The following is a 15,599-nucleotide window of genomic DNA, read 5'->3' on the forward strand; positions in this document are numbered from 1 at the left end:
AAATATGTGACACAGATGTCAACAGCCAAGGACCGATTCAGTCAAATGGATGACTCAGTAAAAGTCTAACTTGTAAAGAGCAGAAAACCATCCAAGACTTTCAATTTCCCTGCCAGGGTATTTTAAAGACAACCGAGGACTGGATATGTAACATATGACAAGTGGAGAGCATAAACAGAGTTTTAGGATGCCCAGAAAGAGTGACTGGCTGATATTCATGTTTTATTGTCTAAGAAAACCTAAAATAAATTCAACCTAAAAATGAAAAGCTGTACATTTACCCACCAAATGTCCCATTCTTTAAGTCACAATAGTGCATTTCTTCAAAGGCAGGAGAGGAAATCCTGCCCACCCTCGTCTTCCTCCCTGGGACCCTGCAGCCCCTTCCATAATACATAATCTATTTATCTGTTATGCAGCATTGGGGGTTTTCATTAGCTAAACGAGGATTCTCCAAATAAGGCAGGATGAAATTCTCCAGCAAAGACATGCAAACACACCACAGGAGTCTTAACTACGCAATATTAGTCTTAAAACTTTTCTTTAAACTCAATTACTGGGTCTGTGCTGCTGGGATAGAGGTTGGGTAGTTTTAGCAAAAATACTGAGTAGTAAAAATTTGCCTAGTTTGTAAAGCTTAATCTTTTTGAACTGTAAGACCTATTCAGACTTCATTGAACCTCCCCTGCTAATTGGAGTTAAATCATGGTGAGAGGTTTAAAATTATGCACTTATGATACTGTTTTGGTTCACTTGGATAACTTAGCTATTTGCAGGTATGACGGCAGGCATAACTGTTGTTTCTAAACTGAGCTGTTTCTCAACTACTTTATTTAGATCTTTAGGGTATTACGCATAACTTCATGTGTGCATGGCATGTTTTTGCTATTATTTTGCATCCAGCTATAGGCAACGTAAACAAATCTTATAATTGATGATTACTGTCTGCAGTCAAATGGGTTTTAAAATCCCTTATGGGTTACAGTTTTTGCAATTTTCACAATTGCAATATACAATAGCATACACTTTGTCCCCCAAAAGCTACAAAAACATGGGTACTGCAAACTTCACTGTTTGGTGCACGTTTTCAACTGCTTACGGCCTATTTCTTTTTTTTTTCTTTTGAATTAATTTTTTGTGCTTGTATATTATGATATTTACATCACACATGTTTTTCCAGCTCGCTTTGCTGAATACTGCATCTTTGCGCCTGTCAGCCTCCGTACATCAGGTTTTCAGTTATGCTTTGATTTATGTAATGCTGCGTTTGTTGTTAATATTTGTCTCATTTTTAATTATTTCTTAGTTTAACTCTTTCTTAGTGTCTTTTCTGTCATTTGTTGTTTATAATTTTTATGATTTATTTAGTCTTTGCTCTAGATTAATTGTCACCTAAGACTTTCTCAACCCCTGCTCTAACTGGATTGACCTCAGAGGGAAAATACCCCGTTGATGATTTCGGGATGCCTTTAATCTATCAGGTTACGTATTCACAGATGGTCATGCATGTCCAGTCTAACGGCCTTTTTCTCTGGTTTCACTGAAAAAATCTAGATAATTTACTCGCCGTCTCATTCACCCAGGAGGTAACTGAATGGTTCTCCCGTATTCAAACAGGGATCCTCTTCAACACAGCCTAAAAACGTATTATTTTTTTTTTTAAACTAATCAAACCTTTATGGCAGAGAGATGTTTTGCTGCACCCATCAAAAAACAGGAACTTTTTTTTTCATATATTCTCTTCTTCCCACCAAACAAAGTTAGCACGAAGGATTGCAGAAAGTCTTAAAGCCTGTCCTCACATAAAGGATTTAGAATAATCCCATCAATGCACCCAGTGAAAGCTGGCAGAGATCTGCAGCTGCCAGCATGTATTACCAAACATTGTGTTTGAGAACATGAGAGCAGAAGAGACAGATGTGGTGAGTGTGGTGCATTGCTGGTTTCTTGAGATCATCAAGTGAAGAGGAACGTATTGTTCCCACAGTAGTACACCACTGTTCATACCTTTGCCTTTTTTTACTTACAGGACATGTAAAAACTGAAGGAGTTTTTACAGCAAGAAAGGTTCTGTTTTTCCTGTACTATAGTCCTACATAAAGATAAATAAGACTCATAAAATCCACCATGAGAAGACTAACTTTAGCGACAAATGCCAACTGAAATCAACACACATTTCTATAAAGTGGCTGCCATGTGAATTATCTAAGCATGAACAGACTTTTTACAACAAACAAAATTTTTCTTGTTTTCTAAGAAACTATGACCACATATGTTTTTATTAAATTTAGAAAAACTACAGAAACAAACATCTTAACTTTGTTCAAGATGCATACATTTAAAAGAGAAAGAGAGGAAATATATCTAAAAAAGAAATATTAGGGTAAATGTTTACATAGGTATGAAGAAGATTTTTATGCTCCAGGAATTGTCTATTTTTTCAGTTTTTTTTTTTCATTTTATTGTCATTACACAGTCACTAGTACAGAGCAAAATTACTCTCTGCATTTAATCCATCCCCTTTGGGGAGCAGTGGGCTGCCATTGTGCAGCACCCAGGGAGCAGTGTGGGATTAAGGGTCTTTGCTCAGGGACCCAGAGAGTCAGTTTGTGGGAGTGGGTCTTGAACTCAGAACCTCAGGATACCAAGCTCTATGCCCTAACCACTAGGTCACCACTCCCCTATTTTAAGTCTATAGGAATAAGCATTAATGATGTGGAGTTTTATCAATAAACATGTTATGGAAGAGATGCTCAGTGCATGAGGCAGTCATGATCAAACCTAGAGAGAGAGAGAGAGAGAGAGAAGGCAGCTAGTTGCCATGAAGTCCCAATGAAAACCGGTAGAAATGCTTCGCTAACGAAGAAGTGACACTAAATTCTTAAGATAGGCTTTCTGTCACACCTCTTGCTTGTTAATGAGTAACAGGTTTAAAGTGTGACTGATAATAAAAATAACTAACTGGAGATCAGACTGTTTTTCTGTGCATCCTTCTATGTCTGTAACTATATCCGACTAAAAGACCCACTGAAGAGCTTGAGAGAAGTTTGTCCGACATAAAACTTTGACATTTTTACATGAGCTTAGGAGTATGAACAGATAAGATGCTTTTAAAAATATATATGTTTCAGAGTAACCGATGCTGAAACACCCCAGCTTTCAGTATTAAACTATGAGGGAGGGAAAGGATGTCTTCCTGCTGATTTAGTCTCGACATGAAGCGCATAGAAATTTCCAGCAGATGTAATGCCATTAAATAAAGATGCCTCTAAAAAAGGAAGTTGTGTACTTCATGGCGCATGCGAAAATAAAGTGGTTTGTTCAGACTGTTAATGTTTAGCAATAGTTTTAGCAGAGATGAAGGTTATTACCACCTGCTTTTATATACTGTGACTAAGCTGTGTAGGATTGTTTCTTTCTAATACGATGAAACAACTTTAATCTATTGCTTTAAATTCCAGATTGTCTCCAACGATTATATCTACTTAACATGGCTAATGAAAGTACTCCATATACTGAAATGTGTCCAAACCTGTGAGTTAATGTAAAAGTAAATCCACCTGTATATAAGCCATCCGGATTGTAAATATTTTTATTTCTTATTTTTTTTATTTCTTATTTTTATTTTGTTTTTCATTGTGTGCGATACATGTACACTTGCACCTTAATCATTATTTATCTTGATATACTGTATATACCTGGATATACTGTATATATATTGCTTATTCTTAATGCACCTTTTTCCTCCTTGTTTGCACCTTCTGTAACTTCTGTGCCAATATGTGACCAGTGAATTTCTCCGCTGTGAGATCAATAAAGCTCATCTAATCTATCTAATCTAATGTTTGTTAGTTACGGTATATTTGACTTAACTCTACATTGTACTTGATTTTTTTTAACAAAGCTAAAAAATTTTGTTAGTGTTTTTGTAAAGCTCTGTTTCAGAAACAGACTTTCCACTATCTATATGCTCAAAATTATTTAAAAAAATTTAAATGATTGTTTTGTATTTTTCCTAAAGTTAGTTTAGATTTGTTTTTTTTATTCCAAGTAGTGTTTATAGTTTGAAGTCCGTTTCCAGACAGATCATTTTAAGTGAAAAAAATTCTACAAAATGTTAAAAAAAATTCTAAAAGTAAAAATATGTTTCACTTACATTTTTATTTTTATTTTAAATGAGGAGCCCTTTAACTTAAAATATTAAGCTAAAAGGAGGAGGAGAATTAGGTATTGAACAAAGAGCTTCTCAGGTGGACATCTGGCAGGTGAGCTATGCAGTCGCACACCTTACAATGTGAAAATATTATACAAGTCTAATTTGTATGCATCAGTCATGATTTAATTCTGTTTGTTGATGGAATGAAAGATTCAGGTGAGGTTGGTTGTTTATTCAAAATGTGAAGAAATCAAATATCTAATCTAATGCCTGTTTTTTTCTACTAAATGGATACTACTTTTAGGGCTGGATGATATGGCTTTAGAAATAAAATTTTTATATTTTCTTATAAAATCTGATGTCAAATGATAAAAGCTACTTTTATTTCAAGCATGCCCTCCTGGACATGACCTTAATTAAAAAGCAACAAAATTCAAGCTGAGAAACATGTGTATGAAACAAACATGTTCCACACCAAACAATACAGCTATAATACGCTAAATGTTTGTAGCTGGTGATATTACACAGTGAGCTGGTTTATTAGTTATGAGTAAAGATCTAAGAAGGAAAGAAGATGAACTGATGTCAACCTAAGATATCGAAGCCCAAAGGGTGCAATGCTTAGAAAACAATAACCACAATTCTCTAGAAATGAAATCATCATTAACAGAAAATAAATAGATAAAATAGTTGTTAAGGTTATATTGTGTTTACATTGTATTATCATTTTTCTATATGAGAAAATTAGCCTACATGTATCAAAAGTAATCTTCATTCTAAAAGAATGAAATAATTGTCATTCTAAAAGAGGATTATTGGGTATAAATGATTTTGGGTTTTTCTGGGCTTTGAATTATTTTGCTTAGCTAAATGTTTCTTTAGCATTTTCCTAATAATCATCTTGTTATTGTTATTTAATAATCATATAAATACTTGCTCCCCAAAAATCAAAGATGATTCACTTACAGAGATTTTAACCGCAAATAATTGAAAAACCCAGTGTTTTAGTCTGTATCCTACAGTTAATAATTATTTTATAACTTAATGAGTCGTTGCTGGCTTCAACAGCTTATTTTAATTATCGATTAATCATGATTAATGGAATAAATAGCTTAGGACTTGCAAGAAACGCAGAATGAAGAGTTTCCTTAAACAGTACCTGTCTGACAACAAGAAAGTAGGCTGAAAAATCTCAAAAGAAAAAAAAAGAAAAAAGGTGAACAGGATGTTACCAAGCGTTTCTAAGGCTATTATCGTCCTGTGAACCAAACGCAAACCTCAGCTGCTGTGTTTAAGTTCTCATGATCTAAAAGTAAGTAAAACATTGAACAAAAATGGCATCCATGCAAGAGTTCTCAGGAGAAAAAAAACCCTGCTGACGAAAAAGAACACAAAGGTCTGTCTCAAATCATGACGACTCTCCGCACTTTAAAGAAAAGGTTCTTTAAGCTGACAAAAAGAAACCAAGTGAAACTTTAAAGAACCTTAAAAACAATGTATTTTATTTTTTTTAAATGGACACATCAGTTATTGTCCAATACATCATACTTATTTAAATGCATTATTTGTTAGAGGGAATCTTGGTTTTTTTTGGACACACCAGTAAATGTCCTATGCATCATACATATTTAAACTCATTATTTGTTAGAATCCGGTAGCTTAGGAGTAATCTGTGGTAGCATTTTTTCTGGAGGAGCATGTAGAGAGAACTCTGCTTTCTACTCCTACCTGCAGAAAACAAACTAACAAGCCAGTGCCATGTTTGCATGACAAATATAACATCACTCTCACATTCTCCCATCTGGGAGGTGTCATGGTGCCTCTTTCTATTTTCACAGACTAAATAATTTCAAACAAGACTTTACTTGCTTTGTATAAATCCTTATTTAAAAACCAACAAAACAACACAAAATAAACCCCAACAAAGACAAAACCAGGGCCGTTCTTTGCATCAGTCAAAACATCAGTGAGATAACATTCCACAAGCCAGGGCAAGTCATTTAAACATCATTCCCCTGCTCCTCCACATGTTCTCCATGGCTGACAACACCTCATGCACACTGCCTGAGCATTTATGCAGGCTCTGCCTCTCATCAAAAGGCACCCTGCTGCAAAACAAGATCAAACCTCTCATAAGTGATATTTCTTCTAAAAGCAGAATTCTCCCAAAACAAGATCATTTGCAACAGATGCAACTTTAAAATAAAAGTTGTTGTATATAAAAACATTGTTGTTACACCTGCCTGTGATCTAATGGGATTTAATCTTATCCAGCCACATTAGTAGGACTATAAAAGCACTTTTTCTGTTTTGCATTTAATGTTTAACAAGATCAACAGTGAATAGATTTGCTAAAAGTTAAAAGTTAAGAATAAAATTAAGCCTAACTTTTGGATGAAAATAAGTCAGATATCCTGGAAGGGAAAGAATCTGTAGATTTACCAAATGTGGCTTACCTTCAAGAAACAGGATTTATGAACATTGAGCAAATTTAAAAATAAACTATTAATTTAACCATCTAATGATCAGTTCAAATAAAAGAGAATCTGTGGTTTTAACTTGTTTAACCCCTCAGGAGGTCTCTCTCCCACACCGCGGAGGCGCGCTTTTAAATAAGTTAACACTTACAGAACTTTATTGGGGTTGATCTGCTGGTGGAAAGCGAGAGAAAAGCCGAAGAGTGTCCCCGGCTCCCCGTGTCTCCTGATGACATGACTGGTGTCCAGGTTAAAGGCGCGCAGCCCGCTTGGCTCCAGCAGATGGATGAGGAGAAAAAGCGCAGCTTGGAGCGCAGAAGCTCCGCTCTGCTGAAGGAGCAGCACCATCACACTGGTCCAGCAATCCAAAAGGTAAAGAACCCGGAGACCCCGCAGCTTTTCCACCCTCAGTCACTTTGTTAATGAGGAAGGAAAGCAGCCGAGTGTCAAGTATATAGTTACTCCACAGCGCCCCCTTCGACCGAAAAAGATGGCCCCTAGGACCCAAGATAAACACGTGCGTTTACCTTGGGACCAAAGGTGTAGTATGTGAAACATTACCTTATTATTTCAAAAAATGAATGAGATTTAAATTCACTTATTTCCTCTTAAATGAGGATGTATTAGTTACGTTAACCTTGTCTTTTAACCACTTTTATAAGGTGCATGCATGCTTAAAAAATAAAGTTCTTATACTGTAAATCTCTCCATAATATAAGACCACAAATATGAGCTTTTTGTTTATTAGATTTTCCCTTTCTAACTCTTTTAAATTAAATGAAAAAAGGCCTAACACAGATGTTTAAGATTCTTTTAGGCAAAATATGTGTTCATATTAAGTTTATTTATTTACCTATGCATTTTTTTTGTTTCTTTTGTTAAATACATTTTTTATTTAGAAATTATATGAATGGTTTCAGAAGAATAACATTTTATCATCTCAAGTAGTACCATTTATTAGTACCACTAGATGCCAGGTTAAACAAATCAGCCAGTGATAACAGTACTAGGTAAGCAATATAGGCTTTTCGGAGTGTGCTGTATCTAAACATGTAAATAGAAAGTTGGTTGGAAGGGAAAAGTATGATGTCTTGTGGTGTCTTTAGGCAATATCAAATCAAAAAAGCGTTATGTTTTGTGGGTTTTTTTGCTCAAAAAAAATTTAGCAGTTGGCCATAATTATAAAGGGAAATCATGGGAAATATTTCACTCTGTAAATATAGATATATTGTTTACACTTTTAATTTAGCCTACTTATCAAAGTACATTATAAAGATATTATAATCTATAGATATTCCGTAAAAATTCAAAAAATATCCACTGGACTTGGTTTTCAAGATTTGAAGACGTTTCGCCACCTCTCCAGGAAGCTTTTTCAATTCAAAATGAATTCGGAATTCGGAATGACTATGACCTGGATGACTGAGAACCTTCATCAGCAATCTATAGATACACATTTACATATTTGAGGCCTGTATGTATGCCCTGAAATGAGTCTTTTGTGTATTCTATACTATCAATCCCTTTCTCTGCAGCTTTTTTATTTTAGGTTGGTCCTGCTGCACTCATCCACATGCCCTTTATTCATCTCTTTATGAGGCTTTTCCCATTGATTGCAGTAATCCACTTCTCTAGACTCCCTTTGCACTAGAATCACATACACAGGATTCACACTCTGTATCTCTATCTCTATCACTTTGGTTTTTAGTATATTTCCAAACAATATTTTTTTCTGGAGCTACCACTTTGTTTCATTCTGTCATCAGTTAACTATTATACAAAAAAAATATAATTTTTATTTAAGTAATTCAGCCATGTCCAAAATAAAACTCTTAAAACTACCAGCTCTCAATGCAGGGCAGGGCTAAATAATCCTCACTTTCAGTGTCATTTGAAATCATGGAACAAAATTCCCATTTATTCAGTTATTGATCTACTAAATCTAAAACATGTACTGTAAACTTTGGCAAGTTGTTTAAAAAAGGAATCATATGAATTATCTCAACTATAGCGTTGTGACGATACTAAACTTTTCAACTCGATATCGATACTAAGGAAAATATTCGATACTCGATACCATTTTCGATATCACAAGGATAAAAACAAAGACTCCAAAATTCTACAGAAATATTTTCATTAATAAATAAAATACAATAAATAAATACAATAAAGGTTGTATGCTGTGCACAATATTAAGCAAGCTTGATAAAAAAAACTTATAAAATTAAAATTAAGTGTTCCTTCCTTTGCTATGCTTTGCACACATAACAATGACACTAGCCAAACCGGTTAAGAAACAAAAATAATTCTCAGCAGCTGCACCTGTTACAGAAAAAAGTGTGAAACCAAAAAGTGCACAGAATTATTCAATCACACAGTGTTCTGAAAGTGCATTGTCCTCTATTCTGCACTTTAGATGAAGGACTGTTTAGGTGCCACTGGTGGTGGCACTGCATCGATACTTTTAAAAACGAGTATTGTATCTGGATACAACGTTTCAGTATCGATACTTTTTGAGTATCGATACTTTTGACAACCCTACTCAACTATGACTGCATTTTTCTGACGAGAGTCAAAGATATGGGTCATCCGGTCTATTCCAATGTTCTACAATTCTCAAAAACATGAGCTTAGAATATACAAAACTGCATCTAAGATGATTTATAAAATGGATCTTAACTTTCTCTTGATGGCAAAAACAAAAAGACCACTGCCTCTGGCTCAGCTACTTGATGCCAAAAGAAATATTTCTGACTCAAACCAACTAACTTTTCTTTGACCTCATCTACTATTGTCATCTGGTCCAACCATTATTTTTTATTATTTCCTGTTTGCTATCTAAGATTTACCATTGGAACAAAGTTGTTACTGAAGACTTATTAAATGTAAGGGTTTTTATCTTACACCTACCTTTTGATATCCCATGAACTTTGCTTTAATAATGAGCAATCAACCTTTAAGCATGCATGTTTGTCTTTATCATCATCTGCTTTACATAGTTCTGATAATTCCGGTAAAGGTTGGGATAGAATGTTGCTTAAATACAGTCAGTAAATCTAACTTTCCCCATAATAAGACCTTGTTTTGGATGCATTGATAATGCTATTAGTCATTTTAAGGGTAGGACAGCTCCTCTGCTTTTACACTGATGTTATCACACTTCTGTTACTTATAACACATTTTTATTTGGTCATACAGTAGTTATATTTATACAGAACCTGGAATTATTGTAATCTGTGCTCAGAGCAATGATGAGTCTAATGACTTGTAGTTCCTGAAGATTTTTTAAGGTCAAGGCATGACAGAGCCTTTTTTGAAACCATAATTAATATTAAGAAGGTTATTAAAAACAAAATACATTTCAAATGTTTGTTTGTTTTTATATAATTTTCTTTATCTTTTTATAGTAATTATAATGTTTGGTGAAGCAAATGCAGTTTAGCAAAAGCCTTTTACCACGCCCATTATTTGAATCTAGCTATGTTTAAGCGGAGAAGCATCTAAAACCCGAAGAACAGAGAAACCGTGGGACAGACGTGGACACCACCTAAATGAGACTCCAATATTGTGGAAGAAGAATTTAACACAATATTCATTTTGCTCAGATTAATATCAAGTGTTTAAGTCAGTTAAACATATAAATCTGATAATTTCAGAAAGACCAGGAGATGTCCAGGGTCAGTAATATGTTCCACTAACTTTAACATATATATAAAGTTATTAATATATATGATATTAAAGACCATATCTGTCAGTAATCTAGGGTTTATTTATGGAAGGCATTACATACAATATTTATGCTTGCCACTATTAACAACACCTGCTAATGCTCATAAAAAAATAATGACTGCCTGTCTGCTTGTCTCCAGACAGCTCAGGGCTTCACCCAAAGGATTGAATCATCATCAATAGCATCTCAGTGCATTTAAATGAAACATATTAACCTTTTTATTTAAGACAACTAAATATTTTAATTATTTAAACACAAGAAGATAAATAAAAATCCCTAAAAGAATTCCATTAAAGTAATTTTCAGTTTTTCCTCACAATCTAGAGTGATACGGGCCATTAGGAATAATCTCTGAGACCCTGCCAGGATTTCAGAGCTGCATCTTCATATTTCATGCCCAGTCATCCCTGTGATTCTGCTGGTGTTGGACGGTGGTGTAAAGCCTGAGCGAGACTGGGTCACGATCACACAGTAGAACGCCACACAATGTGGACATTGTTGAATACCAGTCAGTGCATCTCTGTTTGCAGCACAGTGTGTTGGCAGGCGTGGCTGGATGTATGCATGAGTGTGTTGAGGGGGTGCAGAAACTCTGTCACATTCCTACAAGTTAGGAATTCTAGAGTAAAATAAAAAGGCATCTCTGTTGTGGTTTGTGAACAGATGCATCAGATATGAACACATCATAAACCTTTCTAGGGCTGATTGTCCTACACACATCTTCTGACACACACACATCTTAAGTGTTAATGCGATGGATATCTGAGCTCATTTCCTGGGAGATCAATCACAGTTTGTCTCATTTAAGTCTCTCTTTTCTTCCTCAAGCTTCTCAGATTGCTTGTCACATTTCAGTTAAAAGTCTGGCAGCTGTGGCTTAGTGGGAAGAGTAGTCATCTCCCAAAAGTTGCTGGTTTGATTAGAGCTTCCCAGTGACTGGGTGAATGGGGTTATGGTGTAAAGTTCTTTGAGTGGTCATTATGACAAGGGAAGTACAATTATATAAGTATAACTATAAGTTTTTTATCTATATATTTGAGCAGGTTAAGTTTCACTAACTCTGTAGTGTAGTTGGTAAAACAGTTTGGACCGTCGGCCTGCAATCTTTCTGCACGGTGCTTGCATGTTCTCCCATGCGCATGCATGGGCTCACTGCACCCCCCCACCCCCATGGCTTTTCACACTTTGTTCCATTTCTATTGGAAATCTGAGACAATCTGTGAGCAAGAATTTGAACACAGGTTCTGAATTGCCTGAAGGTTTGGACTTTGAGCAAAGTAAGCGACGAATGAAGCTGTTTGTTTAGGGTTGCTGTTCTGTGGGAAGGTGAGCAACAGGATCACAACCTCCTAACTTAACAGGATTGATAGGTCATTAAATCCTTTTTTTTTTTTTTTTTTTTATAAAATACTGGTTCTGCTTTGAGGTGCTTTTCCCCATTCAAATTAAGTCCTTCACATTATTAATGCATATAGGGTAATGAAGCCCATTTCTGTGGGTATAGTAATGAAATTCACTTGGTAGATCTCAGATTTTATCCTGAGATTGGAGGTGAAACAGTAGCTTGAAGAGGAGGCAAATCTGCATGGCCTCGTTTAGTCTGATGCTAGCGGGGATAGAGAAACCAAAGGGTGGAAGATGGTCCAACAGGTGAAAGCATCTTTCTTTGAAGATGAGCTGCTGTTTAGTGAAGACGAAATGTAAACTCTTTGGAAGGAGGTTTGCATCTCTCCCCTCCCTTCAGGGATCCTTGATGCTAGACAGAATACTGACATCTCCATGAGCCCTTCATTTCATATTGACAATACAACCTTTACCCATTTGATGGTAATAAATACAAAGAGGTTGTTTATGGTAACCATAAAGTTAATTTGGGTTTTATTTTTACCTCTTTTTTATGTAGGAAGCTATATTAGTATATTATCTGGGCAATTTTGATTCTTAATATAGGCTTGAGCCTTTATTTAAGTAAAAACTAAAAAAAAAATGCATAGAATACTTTTGAGAATCAAATTACATGCTGTTCTGGAACATGGAAAGTTTACGCTTTTCTCTTGGTTGAAAGTGTTTTTTTAATTTGTTTTCATGTAATTACATATAGATGGCTAAAGATATGGGCTTTTAAATCCACTGATGCTTTAGATACACATCTTGTCCTCTACAAGTGTACATTTGATGACAATAATACAAAAATATTCTGGAAAGGTTTATCTGTCAGGTGCTTTACTACTGGCAGGAATAGGTGTTGTTTAGGGTTAGAGGGTTTAAGAAAATAACACAGAGTTTCATTCACAGGGCATCGAAGCCCATTCAGTATATAATTTATCCCTCTAATTTAAAATACCCCTCTGTCATATATATTTCCAAAAATATATCAAAGACCACCAACTCTTAATATGATTGAATGAGAAAAAACACTTTTTATAATCAGTTTTCCAATATTTTACTCTTATCAGCTCCTTTAATGTTACCCATGTTTTGGTCTTAAAGCTCTGAAATCCAAACCCTGATGGGCCAGACGGAAACCCTGCTGAAGTTTCAATGTCCTGAGTGACAACAGATTGCAGAGATGGAGGAAACCAAACCCAGAAGTCACTGAGAGGAAGATGTAAAAGCATTTCTAAAGCAAACTGTTGTTTGTAGGCAGCTCACACATGAAGCACCAGAGAAGGGTTTAACATACTTTACCATCAAGCACATGATACAGTTAGAAGATTTATGTTATCTCTACATTCACTTTAAAATTTTGTCGCTACAAATGAATCAAAAGAAACATTTTCAGTTATTCTAAATAAATTAGTTACTGGTAGAAGATCTCAAATTTTGTACAAATGTTTGAAGTATAGCTGTTTGCCATGAAATATAAAGGTTTTGTGGCTCAAACACTATTTGTAAGACAGATTGATTTTTTTTTTTTATTGGGTGCATTTAACATGGATAGAGGAAGAAAACTTAAGCCATGTTTCAGCATCAGTTATCTTGGAAGTATCTATTTATGAAAGTTTCAAATCTATTTAAAATGTTATATCCTCTCATTCCAAGCAAAAGTTTAGGATTATAAATATGTCATAATAAGAGACTAACAATTTTGAAGTTTGGGGGTGTTGAAAAATTACTGTAAATCTAAAATTTGTAAAGTTTGCAGGTTATGTTTGCATAATATGCTATAAAAGACCAGATGATGTACAAGCTGATACATAAAAAGAAAATGATAAATTATGTTGAGGTTTTTTTTGCAATGTAACAGTACTGTAGGTTTCTAAGATTAACATAGATAAAAAAAATTATATTGAAAGTATGTGATTTGTCATTGAACTGACTGGTTAAACCAAAACTCATTCCTTTAGAGAAGAGCTTAAATTTGTGCAATTCAACGACTTTGCAGTAAACAAAAGTCAGCAGAATCTCAGCTGTGGCTCTCTCCACAGATAGATGGAAATATTTACTCCCTGCTTTGCAGAAGGAGATTTGATAACAGCAGTTTTGTCTGCATCAGTGGCCTTCCTTAAACCGCACTGTGTGAAAGTTGGAGCAGCTTATCCTGGTCCTGTTGTGACAAGGCGGTGATCCTTTGTGAGCAGGCCATCCGCAGTAAATCTGCTGTGCTCCACTTGTACAATAGGGTGGGGTGGGTGTAGGGTGTTGGAGGGGTGGATGGAGGTGCGCTTGGGGGCGAGGAGGGTTGGGTGTGCCACACAGTCAACAATGAAAGGAGCGGGACCTCTCAGACCTCACTACATTCCTCCTCTGACCGAAGCCCGTGCAGATGACACTGGAAAATCTTAGGATTCCTTTGTTGATCCAGCTTCAGCGTAATGACTTATTATGTTCATCATGAAAAACTCCAAACTCTCTTTTGATTTTTAGACAGGATTTTGGTCATCAACTGAGGAGCATCCTAACTTGTTTTCACTTTTCAAAAAAACTATTAAAAAAACTTTTAACTATTTGTCACATTAGCAATTTATCTGGCAGTCTCAGACAAAGTAATTCATAATAACTTGGTTTTCAAAAGAATTTACAAACAAAGTTTCCAGTGCATTTGTATTCAGATCCCTTCATTTTGTCACCCCTAAATTAAATCAACTAATCACCTTTAGAAGCCTGCAATGCAGACAGAAAAAAGAATCCAGCTGTGCTCTGAATGTTACAAAGCATTATTGCGTAAAAAGCATCATGAAGAACAAGGAGCACAGCAGCCAAAGCGTTGACTCTGGTTGGGTTGAAGACATGCATGCAATTATATACTACTGTGTTTATAAAATTTTTGGAAAAAAAAAATTGGAGTTTGAGTTTGATGCAAATGCACTTTATCTATCTGTAAAAGAACATTTACATATTCTAAGAGTTATTTAAATCAATAAAAACTGGAAGTCGAAGCATTTTTCTCCGGCTATTACCAGATTAGTTTGTTTTATTTCATTTTGGAGAGAAGGAAACAGCAGGGATGTTTTTACACATCTTCTATGAATGAATCATCAAACATTAACTTCTGCATCTGTTATGAGCTCAGCTCAGGACACTTCCTTGCCATTGTTACCGTCGGCCCGCACTCGTCATTAGACCTTTTGTTGTTAAAAATAGCTTCTCTTAAGGGGAAAAGCTACCGTGTCTGATTGGGAGGAAACGCATGCCCAGTCATGAACAGTTAAAGCAACTTGAATCTTCCAGCTTCAACTCTGCTCGTGTCCGGAGTCGGGCAAGCTCAACCTTTGAAACAAAGAGGTCAAGAAACATTTGGTATATCATTTCCATGTTTGCAAGAGGCACATGAGGGGTGTTCCTGTAGAAGTTCTCTTTACTGACTCTGAATCGAAGGCCTAAAACTATTTGGAAACAATAGAGACACATAAACTCCCCGCTGCTACTTTGGTAAGAGTGAAATCTTGTTTATACTTAGACGAAAAAACCCCCACCTAGAAATATAAACTGAGTGCTTTAGCTAACTGAGCAGAAAATATGGAACAAAAACCTACAGCAAAATCAACCCTGGAGCAGGACTCAGCCTGCATTTCAAACAAAGAAATGTAAACAGGAACTCAACACCCCCACCTCTAACACTGCTGCATAAAACACCATCAAGCAACACTGTAATAGCAACTAGTACAGTATTACTACCAGATATTCAGTTCAGGGAAGTCTGCAGGGAAAAGGAACAAACAAGCTTTCTTTAGCCATGCCCTGCTCTGCAGAAAACCTGACGTTTGTTTAATGTATGTGTTGCAGCCAAATACTA

At 35.5% G+C, this 15,599-nt stretch overlaps 1 protein-coding gene across 2 annotated transcripts in view; it reads right to left on the reverse strand.

Annotated features, from left to right (window-relative positions):
• The window catches only part of itga6a (integrin, alpha 6a), a 32,459-nt gene extending 25,390 nt beyond the window's left edge, over positions 1-7,069 (reverse strand). For both annotated transcript variants that reach the window (XM_038301222.1, XM_038301223.1), the window contains exon 1: positions 6,785-7,069. In XM_038301222.1, the coding sequence (XP_038157150.1) occupies positions 6,785-6,981 (197 nt within the window). In that variant the 5' untranslated portion in view covers positions 6,982-7,069. The remainder of the gene's footprint in view (positions 1-6,784) is intronic.
• Between the last annotated feature and the right edge of the window lie 8,530 nt (positions 7,070-15,599).

The sequence above is a fragment of the Cyprinodon tularosa genome, unplaced genomic scaffold (assembly GCF_016077235.1).
Source record: "Cyprinodon tularosa strain WSP-4 unplaced genomic scaffold, ASM1607723v1 ctg463, whole genome shotgun sequence".
Taxonomy (NCBI): Eukaryota; Metazoa; Chordata; class Actinopteri; order Cyprinodontiformes; family Cyprinodontidae; genus Cyprinodon; species Cyprinodon tularosa.